Source organism: Thermobia domestica, chromosome 4 (genome assembly GCF_964235325.1).
Source record: "Thermobia domestica chromosome 4, izTheDome1.hap1.1, whole genome shotgun sequence".
NCBI classification, from domain to species: Eukaryota; Metazoa; Arthropoda; class Insecta; order Zygentoma; family Lepismatidae; genus Thermobia; species Thermobia domestica.
In genome coordinates this window covers 304927063-304943628 of record NC_137457.1, presented here as the reverse complement: position 1 = coordinate 304943628, position 16566 = coordinate 304927063, and the positions used below count along the sequence as shown (strand labels likewise).

Here is a 16566-nt window from a genome sequence, read left to right as displayed (position 1 = left end):
TTCGGAGATCCGTTGGGATTCCTAATCTCAGTCGCTTGCCTTGCTTCGGAGCTCTGTGACTCTTAACCCCCTCTGTGCTTGCTTCGGAGCATTATGGATTCTTAATCTACTGCACCTAGCTTGTTTCGGAGATCCGTTGGGATTCCTAATCTCAGTCGCTTACCTTGCTTCGGAGCTCTGTGACTCTTAACTCCTCCTCTGCTTGCTTCGGGGCATTGGGGATTCTTAATCTACTCCACCTAACTTGCTTCGGAGATCCGTTGTGATTCCTAACCTCAGTCGTTTACCTTGCTTCGGAGCTCTGTGACTCTTAACCCCCTCTCTGCTTGCTTCGGAACATTGGGGATTCTTAATCTACTCCACCTAGCTTACTTCGGAGCTCTGTTGGGATTCCTAACCTCAGTCGATAACCTTGCTTCGGAGCTCTGTGACTCTTAACCCCCTCTGTGCTTGCTTCGGAGCATTGGGAATTCTTAATCTACTCCCCCTAGCTTACTTCAGAGCTCCGTTGGGATTCCTAACCTCAGTCGCTTACCTTGCTTCGGAGCTCTGTGACTCTTAACCCCCTCTCTGTTTGCTTCGGAGCATTGGGAATTCTTAATCTACTCCACCTAGCTTACTTCGGAGCTCCGTTGGGATTCCTAACCTCAGTCGCTTACCTTGATTTGGAGCTCTGTGACTCTTAACCCCCTCTCTGCTTGCTTCGGAACATTGGGGATTCTTAATCTACTCCCCCTAGCTTACTTCGGAGCTCCGTCGTGATTCTTAACGTCAGTCGCTTACCTTGATTCGGAGCTCTGTGACTCTTAACCCCCTCTCTGCTTGCTTCGGAGCAATGGGGATTCTTAATATACTCAACTTAGCTTGCTTCGGAGCTCCGTCGTGATTCCTAATCTCAGTCACTTACCTTGCTTCGGAGCTCTGTGACTCTTAACCCCCTCTTTGCTTGCTTCGGGACATTGGGGATTCTTAATCTACTCCCCCTAGCTTGCTTCGGAGCTCCATCGGGATTCCTAACCTCGGTCGCTTACCTTGCTTCGGAGCTCTGTGACTCTTAACCCCCTCTCTGTTTGCTTCGGAGCATTGGGGATTCTTAATATACTCCACCTAGCTTGCTTCGGAGATCCGTTGGGATACCTAATCTCACTCGCTTACCTTGCTTCGGAGCTCTGTGACTCTTAACCCCCTCTGTGCTTGCTTCGGTGCATTATGGATTATTAATCTACTCCACCTAGCTTGCTTCGGAGATCCGTTGTGATTCCTGATCTCAGTCGCTTATCTTGATTCGGAGCTCTGTGACTCTTAACCCCCTCTCTGCTTGCTTCGGAACATTGGGGATTCTTAATCTACTCCCCCTAGCTTGCTTCGGAGCTCCGTCGGGATTCCTAACCTCAGTCGCTTACCTTGCTTCGGAGCTCTGTGACTCTTAACCCTCTCTCTGCTTGCTTTGGAGCATTGGGGATTCTTAATCTACTCTTTCTAGCTTACTTCGGAGCTCCGTTGGGATTCCTAACCTCAGTCGCTTACTTTGCTTCGGAGCTATGTGACTCTTAACCTCCTCTCTGCTTACTTCGGAGCATTGGGGATTCTTAATTTACTCCCTCTAGCTTACTTCGGAGCTCCGTCGGGATTCCTAATCTCAGTCGCTTACCTTGCTTCGGAGCTCTGTGACTCTTAACCCCCTCTCTGCTTGCTTCGAAGCATTGGGGATTCTTAATGTACTCCACTTAGCTTGCTTCGGAGCTCCGTCGGGATTCCTAACCTCAGTCGCTTACCTTGCTTCGGAGCTCTGTGACTCTTAACCCCCTCTCTGCTTGCTTCGGAGCATTGGGGATTCCTAATATACTCCACTTAGCTTGCTACGGAGCTCCGCCGGGATTCCTAACCTCAGTCTTTTACCTTGCTTCGGAGCTCTGTGACTCTTAACCCCCTCTCTGCTTGCTTCGAAGCATTGGACATTCTTAATGTACTCCACTTAGCTTGCTTCGGAGCTCCGTCGTGATTCCTAACCAGGGGCGTCACTTAGGGGGGGCAAGGGGGGCAACTTCCCCCCCCAAGAGTTTGAGGAACACATATATTTTAATCAATTGTATACTAATATACTAGTACAAAACATGAAAGTCTTATGTCGGTGGTGCTCTTGCCCCCCCCAAGCGAAGTCTGAAATGACGCCCCTGTAACCTCAGTCGCTTACCTTGCTTGGAGCTCTGTGACTCTTAACCCCCTCTCTGCTTGCTTCGGAGCATTGAGGATTCTTAATATACTCCACTTAGCTTGCTACGGAGCTCCGTCGGGATTCCTAACCTCAGTTGCTTACCTTGCTTCGGAGCTCTGTGACTCTTAACCCCCTCTCTGCTTGCTTCGGAGCATTGGGGATTCTTAATGTACTCCCCCTAGCTTACTTCGGAGCTCCGTCGGGATTCCTAACCTCAGTCGCTTACCTTGCTTCGGAGCTCTGTGACTCTTAAACCTCTCTCTGCTTGCTTCGGAGCATTGGGGATTCTTAATCTACTCCCCCTAGCTTACTTCGGAGCTCCGTCGGGATTCCTAACCTCAGTCGCTTACCTTGCTTCGGAGCTCTGTGACTCTTAAACCCCTCCCTGCTTGCTTCGGAGCATTGGGAATTCTTAATCTACTCCACCTAGCTTACTTCGGAGATCCGTCGGGATTCCTAACCTCAGTCGCTTATTTCGCTTCGGAGCTTTGTGACTCTTAACCCCCTCTCTGCTTGCTTCGGAGCATTGGGAATTCTTAATCAACTCCATCTAGCTTGCTTCGGAGCTCCGTCGGGATTCTTAACGTCAGTCGCTTACCTTGATTCGGAGCTCTGTGACTCTTAACCCCCTCTCTGCTTGCTTCGGAGCAATGGGGATTCTTAATATACTCAACTTAGCTTGCTTCGGAGCTCCGTCGTGATTCCTAATCTCAGTCACTTACCTTGCTTCGGAGCTCTGTGACTCTTAACCCCCTCTTTGCTTGCTTCGGGACATTGGGGATTCTTAATCTACTCCCCCTAGCTTGCTTCGGAGCTCCATCGGGATTCCTAACCTCGGTCGCTTACCTTGCTTCGGAGCTCTGTGACTCTTAACCCCCTCTCTGTTTGCTTCGGAGCATTGGGGATTCTTAATATACTCCACCTAGCTTGCTTCGGAGATCCGTTGGGATACCTAATCTCACTCGCTTACCTTGCTTCGGAGCTCTGTGACTCTTAACCCCCTCTGTGCTTGCTTCGGTGCATTATGGATTATTAATCTACTCCACCTAGCTTGCTTCGGAGATCCGTTGTGATTCCTGATCTCAGTCGCTTATCTTGATTCGGAGCTCTGTGACTCTTAACCCCCTCTCTGCTTGCTTCGGAACATTGGGGATTCTTAATCTACTCCCCCTAGCTTGCTTCGGAGCTCCGTAGGGATTCCTAACCTCAGTCGCTTACCTTGCTTCGGAGCTCTGTGACTCTTAACCCTCTCTCTGCTTGCTTTGGAGCATTGGGGATTCTTAATCTACTCTTTCTAGCTTACTTCGGAGCTCCGTTGGGATTCCTAACCTCAGTCGCTTACTTTGCTTCGGAGCTATGTGACTCTTAACCTCCTCTCTGCTTACTTCGGAGCATTGGGGATTCTTAATTTACTCCCTCTAGCTTACTTCGGAGCTCCGTCGGGATTCCTAATCTCAGTCGCTTACCTTGCTTCGGAGCTCTGTGACTCTTAACCCCCTCTCTGCTTGCTTCGAAGCATTGGGGATTCTTAATGTACTCCACTTAGCTTGCTTAGGAGCTCCGTCGGGATTCCTAACTTCAGTCGCTTACCTTGCTTCGGAGCTCTGTGACTCTTAACCCCCTCTCTGCTTGCTTCGGAGCATTGGGGATTCCTAATATACTCCACTTAGCTTGCTACGGAGCTCCGCCGGGATTCCTAACCTCAGTCTTTTACCTTGCTTCGGAGCTCTGTGACTCTTAACCCCCTCTCTGCTTGCTTCGAAGCATTGGACATTCTTAATGTACTCCACTTAGCTTGCTTCGGAGCTCCGTCGTGATTCCTAACCAGGGGCGTCACTTAGGGGGGGCAGGTGGGGCAACTTCCCCCCCCAAGAGTTTGAGGAACACATATATTTTAATCAATTGTATACTAATATACTAGTACAAAACATGAAAGTCTTATGTCGGTGGTGCTCTTGCCCCCCCCAAGCGAAGTCTGAAATGACGCCCCTGTAACCTCAGTCGCTTACCTTGCTTGGAGCTCTGTGACTCTTAACCCCCTCTCTGCTTGCTTCGGAGCATTGAGGATTCTTAATATACTCCACTTAGCTTGCTACGGAGCTCCGTCGGGATTCCTAACCTCAGTTGCTTACCTTGCTTCGGAGCTCTGTGACTCTTAACCCCCTCTCTGCTTGCTTCGGAGCATTGGGGATTCTTAATGTACTCCCCCTAGCTTACTTCGGAGCTCCGTCGGGATTCCTAACCTCAGTCGCTTACCTTGCTTCGGAGCTCTGTGACTCTTAAACCTCTCTCTGCTTGCTTCGGAGCATTGGGGATTCTTAATCTACTCCCCCTAGCTTACTTCGGAGCTCCGTCGGGATTCCTAACCTCAGTCGCTTACCTTGCTTCGGAGCTCTGTGACTCTTAAACCCCTCCCTGCTTGCTTCGGAGCATTGGGAATTCTTAATCTACTCCACCTAGCTTACTTCGGAGATCCGTCGGGATTCCTAACCTCAGTCGCTTATTTCGCTTCGGAGCTTTGTGACTCTTAACCCCCTCTCTGCTTGCTTCGGAGCATTGGGAATTCTTAATCAACTCCATCTAGCTTGCTTCGGAGCTCCGTCGGGATTCATAACCTCAGTCGCTTACCTTGCTTCGGAGCTCTGTGACTCTTAACCCCCTCTCTGCTTGCTTCGGAGCATTAGGAATTCTTAATCTATTCCACCTACCTTGCTTCGGAGCTCCGTCGGGATTCCTAACCTCAGTCGCTTACCTTGCTTCGGAGCTCTGTGACTCTTTAACCCTTCTCTGCTTGCTTCGGAGCATTAGGAATTCTTAATCTATTCCACCTAGCTTGCTTCGGAGCTCCATCGGGATTCCTAACCTCAGTCGCTTACCTTGCTTCGGAGCTCTGTGACTCTTTAACCCTTCTCTGCTTGCTTCGGAGCATTAGGAATTCTTAATCTATTCCACCTAGCTTGCTTCGGAACTCCATCGGGATTCCTAACCTCAGTCGCTTACCTTGCTTCGGAGTTCTGTGACTCTTAAACCCCTATCTGCTTGCTTCGGAGCATTAGTAATTCTTAATCTACTCCACCTAGCTTACTTCGGAGCTCCGTTTGGATTCCTAACCTCAGTCGCTTACCTTGATTTGGAGCTCTGTGACTCTTAACCCCCTCTGTGCTTGCTTCGGAGCATTACGGATTCTTAATCTACTCCACCTAGCTTGCTTCGGAGATCCGTTGTGATTCCTAACCTCAGTCGCTTATCTTGCTTCGGAGCTCTGTGACTCTTAACTCCCTCTCTGCTTGCTTCGGAGCATTAGGAATTCTTAATCTATTCCACCTAGCTTGCTTCGGAGCTCCGTCGGGATTCCTAACCTCAGTCGCTTACCTTGCTTCGGAGCTCTGTGACTCTTTAACCCTTCTCTGCTTGCTTCGGAGCATTAGGAATTCTTAATCTATTCCACCTAGCTTGCTTCGGAACTCCATCGGGATTCCTAACCTCAGTCGCTTACCTTGCTTCGGAGTTCTGTGACTCTTAAACCCCTCTCTGCTTGCTTCGGAGCATTAGTAATTCTTAATCTACTCCACCTAGCTTGCTTCGGAGCTCCGTCGTGATTCCTAACCTCAGTCGCTTATCTTGCTTCGGAGCTCTGTGACTCTTAACTCCCTCTCTGCTTGCTTCGGAGCATTGGGAATTCTTAATGTACTCCACCTAGCTTGCTTCGGAGCTCCGTCGTGATTCCTAACCTCAGTCGCTTATCTTGCGTCAGAACTCTCTGACTCAACCTTCCCTCTGCTTGCTTCGGGGCACTGGTAATTCTTAATCTACTCCACCTGGCTTGCTTCGGAACTCTGTAGAGGTCTTGCTCTAGGCTGCTCGAGTCTTGGGCCACTTTTCCCTACCTTATATTAGAAAAGTTATATTATTGTAGTATTTCTGTTAAATGCTGTTTTTAGAGGACTTTTATAATAAAAACTGGTGGAGGGAAACGATTCCAGACTGTAATTTGTTCTACTTATGCTCTACCTACTACTGCACGAGAGATCTTTACAATATGTATGTACTGTATATTCATTAGAGGGTAATATTGTACAATGTGGATATATTTTACTTATAACTATTCTATTTATTTCCAGACCATATTGATCCTAAAGATCCTTTATCATCATACCACGTGTCATTCTATTTTATTTTGGAAACTTTCACTACAGTTGGCTTCGGTGATATTTACGGATATACACGAATAGAAAAATTGTTTTGTATATTTATGATTCTTACCACAAGCTTTCTTCTGGCTTTTGCTGTTGGTGATGTGTCATCTGTATTGGAGAATGGAGATCTTGTGGAGTATGAGTACAATATTAGTATCCTGATGGTAAGTGGGGCGATATTTACACAACACTGTAAAGCCTGATACATATGGAAAGTTAAAACTATAACTCGATCTTTCATGTACACTCATGTCCAAAATGATTGCGCATATCTATAACAGTCTTCTTGTAAGAATATAATTTGATAATGATTTTGCAGGGTAATTTAAATACTAATACTATGTGTATAATTGGGAAATGTATATTTGTGGTAAATTTCATAGGAAAAGAATTATAAATACGAAAATTAGAATGAGTAAAATAAAATGTTGCTAAATGGACAAGAAAGTTTTATTGTTCTTATTTACTGCTCTTTTGACATGAAATTTGCCACATACATGGCTTTGCCGATTATACACATACTAACATTATAAGAAATACCTGGCGAATTCGTTATCAAATTATATTCCTACAACAACATATTTATCGACATGCGACAATAATTTTAGACATGAGCGTACATGCAAGATATACGATGATAAGATACCAAATTGAGAGAGCAATGCAATTCGTATTCTTCAATTGGATGGGTATATGAAGAAAACTGATAGACCGAATTCAGGGAGTACTTAATTGATTACTATTCACCAACCATATTATGGCGGGTATAGGCACAAGACTGACAGACTGAATTCATGGAGTACCTGATTGATTACTATTCACCAACTCAATGGGTTTAGGCACAAAACTGATAGACCGAATTCAGTCAATAATTGATTGATGACTGATCATCAGCTGGCTGGGTATGGAAACAAAACTGATAGACGGAAATAAGAGACTAGTTGATTTAATTTTGTTCATCATTTAGCTGAATATGGATACAAAATTGGCAAATTGATTTGAGATGTTAGTTAATTAATGACTTCCCATCAAATATGGATGTGGAGACAAAGCTGATAAGCCAAACCAAAAGATTAGTTGATTCATGTCTGTTTTTTCAACTGGACGGATAGGGGACAAAGCTGATAGACCGAAATCAGTGACTGATTGATTGATGACTTCATCAACTGGATGGGTATATGAACAAAGCTGATAGACCAAATCGCAAGATTAGTTGATTAATAGCCGTTCATCTACTGGACGGATACAGGGACAAATCTGATAGACCGAATTCAGTGACTGATTGATTGATGACTTCATCAACTGGATGGGTATATGAACAAAGCTGATAGACCAAATCGCAAGATTAGTTGATTGATGGCCGTTCATCTACTGGACGGATACAGGGACAAATCTGATAGACCGAATTCAGTGACTGATTGATTGATGACTTCATCAACTGGATGGGTATATGAACAAAGCTGATAGACCAAATCGCAAGATTAGTTGATTGATGGCCGTTCATCTACTGGACTGATACAGGGACAAATCTGATAGACCGAATTCAGTGACTGATTGATTGATGACTTCATCAACTGGATGGGTATATGAACAAAGCTGATAGACCAAATCGCAAGATTAGTTGATTGATGGCCGTTCATCTACTGGACGGATACAGGGACAAATCTGATAGACCGAATTCAGTGACTGATTGATTGATGACTTCATCAACTGGATGGGTATATGAACAAAGCTGATAGACCAAATCGCAAGATTAGTTGATTGATGGCCGTTCATCTACTGGACGGATACAGGGACAAATCTGATAGACCGAATTCAGTGACTGATTGATTGATGACTTCATCAACTGGATGGGTATATGAACAAAGCTGATAGACCAAATCGCAAGATTAGTTGATTGATGGCCGTTCATCTACTGGACGGATACAGGGACAAATCTGATAGACCGAATTCAGTGACTGATTGATTGATGACTTCATCAACTGGATGGGTATATGAACAAAGCTGATAGACCAAATCGCAAGATTAGTTGATTGATGGCCGTTCATCTACTGGACGGATACAGGGACAAATCTGATAGACCGAATTCAGTGACTGATTGATTGATGACTTCATCAACTGGATGGGTATATGAACAAAGCTGATAGACCAAATCGCAAGATTAGTTGATTGATGACCGTTCATCTACTGGACGGATACAGGGACAAAGCTGATAGACCGAAATTAGTGACTAATTGACTCATGACTGTTAATCAAGTTGATGGGTATGAGAACAAAGCTGATGAGTCGAATTGAGAGAGTAGTTGATTGATGACTATCCTTCAATCATGCACAACCCTGACTATATGTGCACAACCCTGACAGACCGGATTAAGGGAAAGGGAGTAATTCTGTGGGTGCATGCAAGAACCTGAAATGTTACAATTAAAGCATTGTGAAATAGACAGTCGCAAAGTTGTCGGGATATAATATTTACATTTATTGCTTTGATCATTACAGTGTGGTTTTAGTATTTAGTAAATGATCATAAACAAAATATCCACAAATCGCTGTCTGGTTATGTGCGAAAATATTACGTACACAATTGTTGGATAGAGACAGACAGTTCTTAGCGTGAATGAACCTGATGTTACATGATAGTGACACTACTCTTGATTGTCACCACTTTCTTCCTTTGCTACGGTTTCTATTTCGCTTTCTACTTCTAGATCTCTTTCGGTATGTTGACCTGCAGAAAACTATATATATATATTTTTGCCGTTGGGGCAACACTCTGAATACCTTCAAAGTAGTATCGAAATTCTGGTGAGGCTGAATATAAGTGAGGTTTTCTCTTCGGTAATTCTAATTTTGGAAACATTCTATATGTAAACTGGTTTACCTTAAACACATTCTTTGCGGAAAATTAATGATGAAACAACAGGAACAAAGGAAAAAAAAACACATTTCTCATCATTTCTGTTACTTGGAAAGGTTTGGCTCTTCTTGATGTTCTATCATGTCTATCCACTGATGTGGAGTGTATACTGCTGTTGTAGACTTCTTCTTATTTCCAATAATTCCAAAATCCCAGTCATAATATAGGAAAATGTGTCCAGGTAATGGAAAATTGTGTTGTACACTCATGTCCAAAATTATTGTCGCATATCTATAAATATGTTGTTGTAGGAATATAATTTGATAACGAATTCGCCCAGTATTTCTTACAATGTTAAAATGTATACAATCGGCAAATATATGTATGTGGCAAATTTCATGTCAAAAGAGCAGTAAAGAAGAACAATAAAACGAAAATAAAACTTTCTTATCCACTTAGCAATATTTTGTTTTACTCACTCTAATTTTCGTATTTATAATTCATTTCCTATAAAATTTACCACAAATATACATTTCCCGATTATACACTGTTATGCTCCAGCATCACAGCTATGCTGTTGTTAATGGTTTTTCATTGTTTCTTGTTTATTTATTTCGTTTCAATTTATTTGTTCTTTTGTCCATGAATCATCAACCAATATAAATTTTGATATTGAGAAACACATGATGTAACCAACATCTGCACCAATAAATAACTAATTGAAAGTACTACAGGAATGTGATCGTTGGTCTGTATCATATTGTAGGAAAAAAGAAGAAAATCGATTTGTAGATACAATACTTCCGATTTCAGTTCCGATTTCAGATGAAATGAATGATATAATTTAAATAGAGAGTAACTTGATGCTTGAATACGTTTTAATTGTGCTCATAACTCAGTAAATTTATTTTTGAAGAAAATAATATTTAGTGGCCTTTTTCAAGGTAATATTAAATTTAATTTATATATTGTCTGAAAATATTTATTTTGTGTGTTACGAAGATGGATAAAATGATTAACTAAGCAAATCTTCGGGAAGCTTTGCTTCCCCTTTTCCTATGCTACTGCATAGCCATGCCACTAATTAAATCCAGAATGCGCAAATACTAACTCCAAATGTTTTCAATAATCCAAAATTGCCAGTTTCTTGCTTTCATGATGGAATTTTACATAAACTGATGAGTTTATTCGTATTCTGCTTGTAATACATGACGATGAAGCACGAATCGAAAGGATATAACAAAATTTCAGACACGTTAATTACCTACTGTGGCATAGCAATATTCACGATAATATTGTGTTAATGAAGATCCTGTTCTAAATAATTCTTTTGTAAGTCTGTACTTTAAGCCTTTTCATGACAGTTACCGTAGAATCTGTGTGTAATAACAGGAATAGAGTGTGTATAATTGTTAAATGAAGTTAAATACTGTATTAATAGTTATACACTTAATGGAATATGTATGGTGTATACATATTTTGAATTAATGCATATGGCAAAAGATTTAAATAATTATTTAATATAAAGATAAGAATTTTATTTAGAATGCACATTCGCCCGTTATGAAGACGCCAGACCTAACTGTATGAAGAAAGATTGGGTTATACTAGGCTTCTGAAGCAAATGATACATGATGACGTATGTCACATCTTCGGTAATCTAACGAACTAACAGTTTTATCTTTGTCTCAACATTATCATGTCTTTATTTGCACAGGATACGAGTAACTATTCAAAATTTGGCATATATTCCGAAGTTGGGCGCCCGCTTTCGTCAAGTTTTTTCACTGTTATCTCCTTTCCACACTTTCTGCAATTTGTTATTAGATTCATTAGTCCGTGCTCTTCACAAACTTTTAAAAGATTTTGCTCGTTATCAATGTATTCCTTCACAAATGTTAAAACTGCTAGTTCATTGCCCTTGTACATTCGCCATGTTGGTAACATAAATGCTCGTTTCTTTCCCATAATTCAACTGTTCGATTACCTTGCGCCAAGTAGTTCCCTCCGCTCGCCATATAGTCCCATGTTTATAACCGCTTATATATAACAAATAAACAGATTTTTCGAGACTCATATATATTATCAAGCACACAAACGATCAAATTATCCATATATTTCCTGTAAATTTTAAAAATTTCGCTAGAAACGGACGCCCAACTTTGGAATTTAACCCCAAAATTTAATCTAAATTAGAAAATGCATGCAAAACTTGAATAACATTATATCAGCTTAACTTAATTTAAACTCTTGAAAGCTTACTACAAAACTTCTGAACTTAACCTAATTTTGCTACATTTCGGAAATGCACCACAATGATTAAATTTAAACTGTACCATGAAGGCTGCCGATATATGGAATTGTAAAAGAAGACAGTCGGATGCCTACCTTTTATCTCTGTAGTATTTCTTCTGTGAAGTTCAATTGTAATGTCGCTTTTCTGAAAATGTTGATTTCTTATTATGTTTCAATATTTAATGATACATTGCTATTGTTATTAATTATGTAATATCCATTGTACTTCAGCGTTAGCTTTGAAGATGAACTTCCATAAAGATATTATGCGTTATAATTACTTTTATGTATTTATTATCTGAAATAATTTAAGTGTCATAATTGTTTCTTTGCATTTGGGAGTATAAATAATTCATCCAATCGCTCATCCGCGTATTTGAAGACACGGTGTTAAATCTGTCCCGTGCAGTGTGATTTTGGAACTTAATCGGTACCACACTTACTTTCCACCGAACCGGAATCAGCGTTATTTTCCGCGGTTTTCTACACGCGGTGGCGACCTAGAAATAATACAATGATTTAACAATTTTCCGTTGCGATGCTGCCGTCAAAGATCTGAAGGAAATCTGGTGTACGTTTTTCTTGGAGAAGGACGGGAGTGCTACAACACAAAGTATCAGTATTAATAGTACTCTGCAAAATCATTATCAAATTATATTCTTACAAGAAGACAGTTATAGACATGCGACAATAATCTTGGACATGAGTGTACATCGTCAAAAATCCTTAGGTCGTGCACTAAGAGGTATCAGAATGTTATAATATTTTTTGTATTTGTTCTAGCCACCACAAGAATCGTACCAGGCTACTAATTTTCTTCTTCCTTCAAGTACTTCATTATTATTCTTTATACAGACCATTATATACATTAACATTAAATTCATCTTGCGAACTTCGGTTTGCTACATCTTCTGGTCAGATGTGCATAGATCCTCCATTTAAGTCATGTACTCTCAGATTATGTGTCCAAAGTTGCCTACAATAAGAAACAACATTAGTGGATATATGTGGTATAGGCAGTGCCTGCTGCATGTCAAAAGCCATACGTGTGGATTCTCTCTTGCAACACGAAAATCGTGTTCCATCTGGGTTTGAACGGCTTCAGCTTTCCGTAAGTGAAGTTCCCTCTCTTGTTCACTTCTCTTTCGCGCTTCTGCATCGCTTGCACTGTTGATGCCGATAACAAGTTTATCACACGTTTTGCACATATGCAGTTTGGGATGTACAAAATGAAGATTAAAATCTTTCACGAAAATCTCCCTGAGAGTGCGGAATGTTGCTAGCGAAATGGCTTTATGTAGCGTACTGGACGTACAAGTCGCATAATTATTAAAGGGAACATCAATTACCTGTACAATCTTCTTTCGCTTCCGATAATTGTTCCCTTATTGCTGTTTTATCTTATACTGTCGCTGCGGCCACTACAATGTTGCTTGCATTAAGAGTAGGAAGAGTAGAATACAGCGAGAAGATATCAGGTTTTTGCACGCTACAAGCGTTATTTCCAATTCCTGATACGATGTGCGTGCCAGCTTTTGGTGGACTTGTAAACTTCCCACAACTCTGCATTATTATTTTTTTTCAGGAAGTCGAATGATCTCTGGAGAATTCATGAATGGCGGTAACTCACTTTTCATTTTTTAAAAAATGTCACAATCGGGTTGTTGCATGCACCCACAGAATTGATGGAGGAATAGTCATCAATTGGATGTGCACAGACACAAGGTTCATACACTAAATCCAGAGATTAGTTAATGATACTGTTCTTCAACTAGATGGGTATGGGGACAAAGTGAATACACCGGATTCACATAGTAATTGATTGAGTCAAAGTGCATCAATTGGATGGTATGAAGACAGACCTGCTGGATCGAATTGGGAGAGTACTAATTAATGAGTATTCATTAACTGGCTGGGTACGAGTCAAAGTTGATACACCGAACTGAGTAACTAATTAATTCATGACTATTCATAAAGTAGATAAGTATGGGGACAAAGCTCATAGATCGAACTAAGACATTATTTGATTAATTACTGTTCTTCAATTGGATGGATGCAGAGACAAAGCTGATAGACCGAAATCAGTGACTAATTGAATCATGACTATTCATCAACTTCACGAATATGGAAGCAAAGCTGATAGATTGGATTCAGCGACTAATTGATTCATGACTGTTCATAAATTTCATGGATGTGGGGGCCAAGCTGATAGATCGAATTCAGTGACTATGTTCATAAACTTAGATGGATATGGAAACACAACTGAGAGACAAAACTGAGAGATTAGTTGATTAATGATTGTTCTCAACTGGACGGATACAGGGACAAACCTGATAGACCGAATTCACTGACTGATTCATGACCGTTCCTAAACTAGATGGGTATGAAGACAAAGCTCATAGATCGAACTGAAAGATTATTTGATTAATTACTGTTCTTCAATTGGACGGATGCAGAGACAAAGCTGATAGACCGAAATCAGTGACTAATTGAATCATGACTATTCATCAACTTCACGGATATGGAAGCAAAGCTGATAGATTGGATTCAGCGACTAATTGATTCATGACTGTTCATAAATTTCATGGATGTGGGGGCCAAGCTGATAGATCGAATTCAGTGACTATGTTCATAAACTTAGATGGATATGGAAACACAACTGAGAGACAAAACTGAGAGATTAGTTGATTAATGATTGTTCTCTACTGGACGGATACAGGGACAAACCTGATAGACCGAATTCACTGACTGATTCATGACCGTTCCTAAACTAGATGGGTATGAAGACAAAGCTCATAGATCGAACTGAAAGATTATTTGATTAATTACTGTTCTTCAATTGGACGGATGCAGAGACAAAGCTGATAGACCGAAATCAGTGACTAATTGAATCATGACTATTCATCAACTTCACGGATATGGAAGCAAAGCTGATAGATTGGATTCAGCGACTAATTGATTCATGACTGTTCATAAATTTCATGGATGTGGGGGCCAAGCTGATAGATCGAATTCAGTGACTATGTTCATAAACTTAGATGGATATGGAAACACAACTGAGAGACAAAACTGAGAGATTAGTTGATTAATGATTGTTCTCTACTGGACGGATACAGGGACAAACCTGATAGACCGAATTCACTGACTGATTCATGACCGTTCCTAAACTAGATGGGTATGAAGACAAAGCTCATAGATCGAACTGAAAGATTATTTGATTAATTACTGTTCTTCAATTGGACGGATGCGGAGACAAAGCTGATAGACCGAAATCAGTGACTAATTGAATTATGACTATTATCAATTTCATGGATATGGGAGCAAAGCTGATATATCGGATTCAGTGACCAATTGATTGTTGACTGTTCATAAACTTAGAGGGATATGGGGACAAAACTCTCTGACAGAACTGAGAGATTAGGTAATTGATGATCGTTCTTCAACTGGATGTGTACAGAGACAAGGTTCATAGAGTAAATTGAGAGATTAGTTAACGATAATGTTCTTCAACTAGACTGGTGTGGAGACAAAGTGGATATTCTCAATAACGAATTCACATAGTAATTGATTGGTCAATGTTCATCAACTAGATGGGTATGAGGACAAACCTCCTGAACCAAATTTAGAAAGTAATTAATTAATGAGTATTCAGCAACTGGATAGATATGGGGTCAAAGTTGATAGACTTTAATTCAGTGACTAATTGAATCATGACTGTTCATAAATTAGATGAGGCATAAATTATGGAGACAAAGCTCATAGACCGAACTTGAGATTATTTGATTGATCACTGTTCTTCATTGAGTGTTCTTCAACTGGACCAATACGAAGACAAAGCTGATAAGACTGAAATCAGTGACTAATTGATTTATTACTGTTCATCAGCTTCAACTATTTTGGAATTTTTAACGAAGCAGATGTTGCCATGACGAGAGAGATCTTTGTTCAAGATGCCCAGGCGAGCTATATCGCATGGCAGATAGTATTTTGATCCTAAAGTATGTTATTTTTAAGTATCTTAAGCATATGTAATCGTATTTAAAAATGAATAAACTTAGTGGAAACAGTCTAATCTGGTCCTAGCCTAACAGAATTTAATGGAATCTTGTTTTCAGGTAGACCTAGTATGAATGGATTTATTTAATAGTATATTATTTTCCTTGTAGGCGTACTTAAAGAAGAATGATGCAAGTGGTGTTATAATTCATAAAATTTCCGATTACGTGCAACAGTTATGGATTAAATCGAGTGGTATACAATTCCCAGCCGTGTGCACGGAACTTCCTCTGGAATACATGACTTCTCTTAAGTATGAAGTATATGGGAAGTATTTACATCAGGTAAGCTCATATCTTGACATAACGCACCATGATATTCAAAGATGGGTATCATTTAACAGCCTACTTATACAGGGTGTCTCACATAAAACGGTACGCCTCACACACGAGATTCAAGTAACACTTTAACAGCAACAATGAACTAACAAATGAATATATAATAGTAACGTTAAACAGTTACCCGTTTACAAGAGATGCTGGAAGTGGTGGCCATGAACATCCAAGCATCGCTGACCTCGTTTGATGACGTTACCAGCAACACGTTGTAATTCTGTAGGCGTGATGTTGTTAATTTCTTTAGTAATGCTCTGTTTAAGATCGCCTATTGTGTGAGGATTATCAGCATACACTTTGTTTTTCAATTGATTAAATCGAATAATCCTCATAAACTCTACAATTTCAATTCGCTGTTCTAATGGAAACTCACCATTTTTGTCACAAATGTTCCTTGTTACCACAAGCACTGATTCAACACATAACACATTGCAATAACTTAACAATACGAGCTTATCAGAACAACTGACGCACGGACACACTGCAGTACTCAACTTTCCGATAAAAATACAGTGTATCCAAATTTCGAGACAGTGTTGGCATCTCACAAGCAATTTCACTAGAGATGATTAATCAGTATATGATACGTTCCGGTTTTATGTGGGACACCCT

General features: G+C 40.7%; 1 protein-coding gene across 2 annotated transcripts in view; it reads left to right on the top strand.

Moving 5' to 3' along the window:
- The window catches only part of LOC145684271 (uncharacterized), a 323824-nt gene that overhangs the window by 293709 nt on the left and 13549 nt on the right, over positions 1–16566 (top strand). The window contains exons 32-33 of one of the 2 annotated variants that reach the window (XM_081756414.1): positions 6337–6575; positions 15730–15903. In XM_081756414.1, coding sequence (XP_081612540.1) covers positions 6337–6575; positions 15730–15903 — 413 coding nt within the window. Of the gene's footprint in view, positions 1–6336; positions 6576–15729; positions 15904–16566 lie in introns of those variants that run through there. The other variant, XM_081756415.1, reaches the window with a different exon arrangement.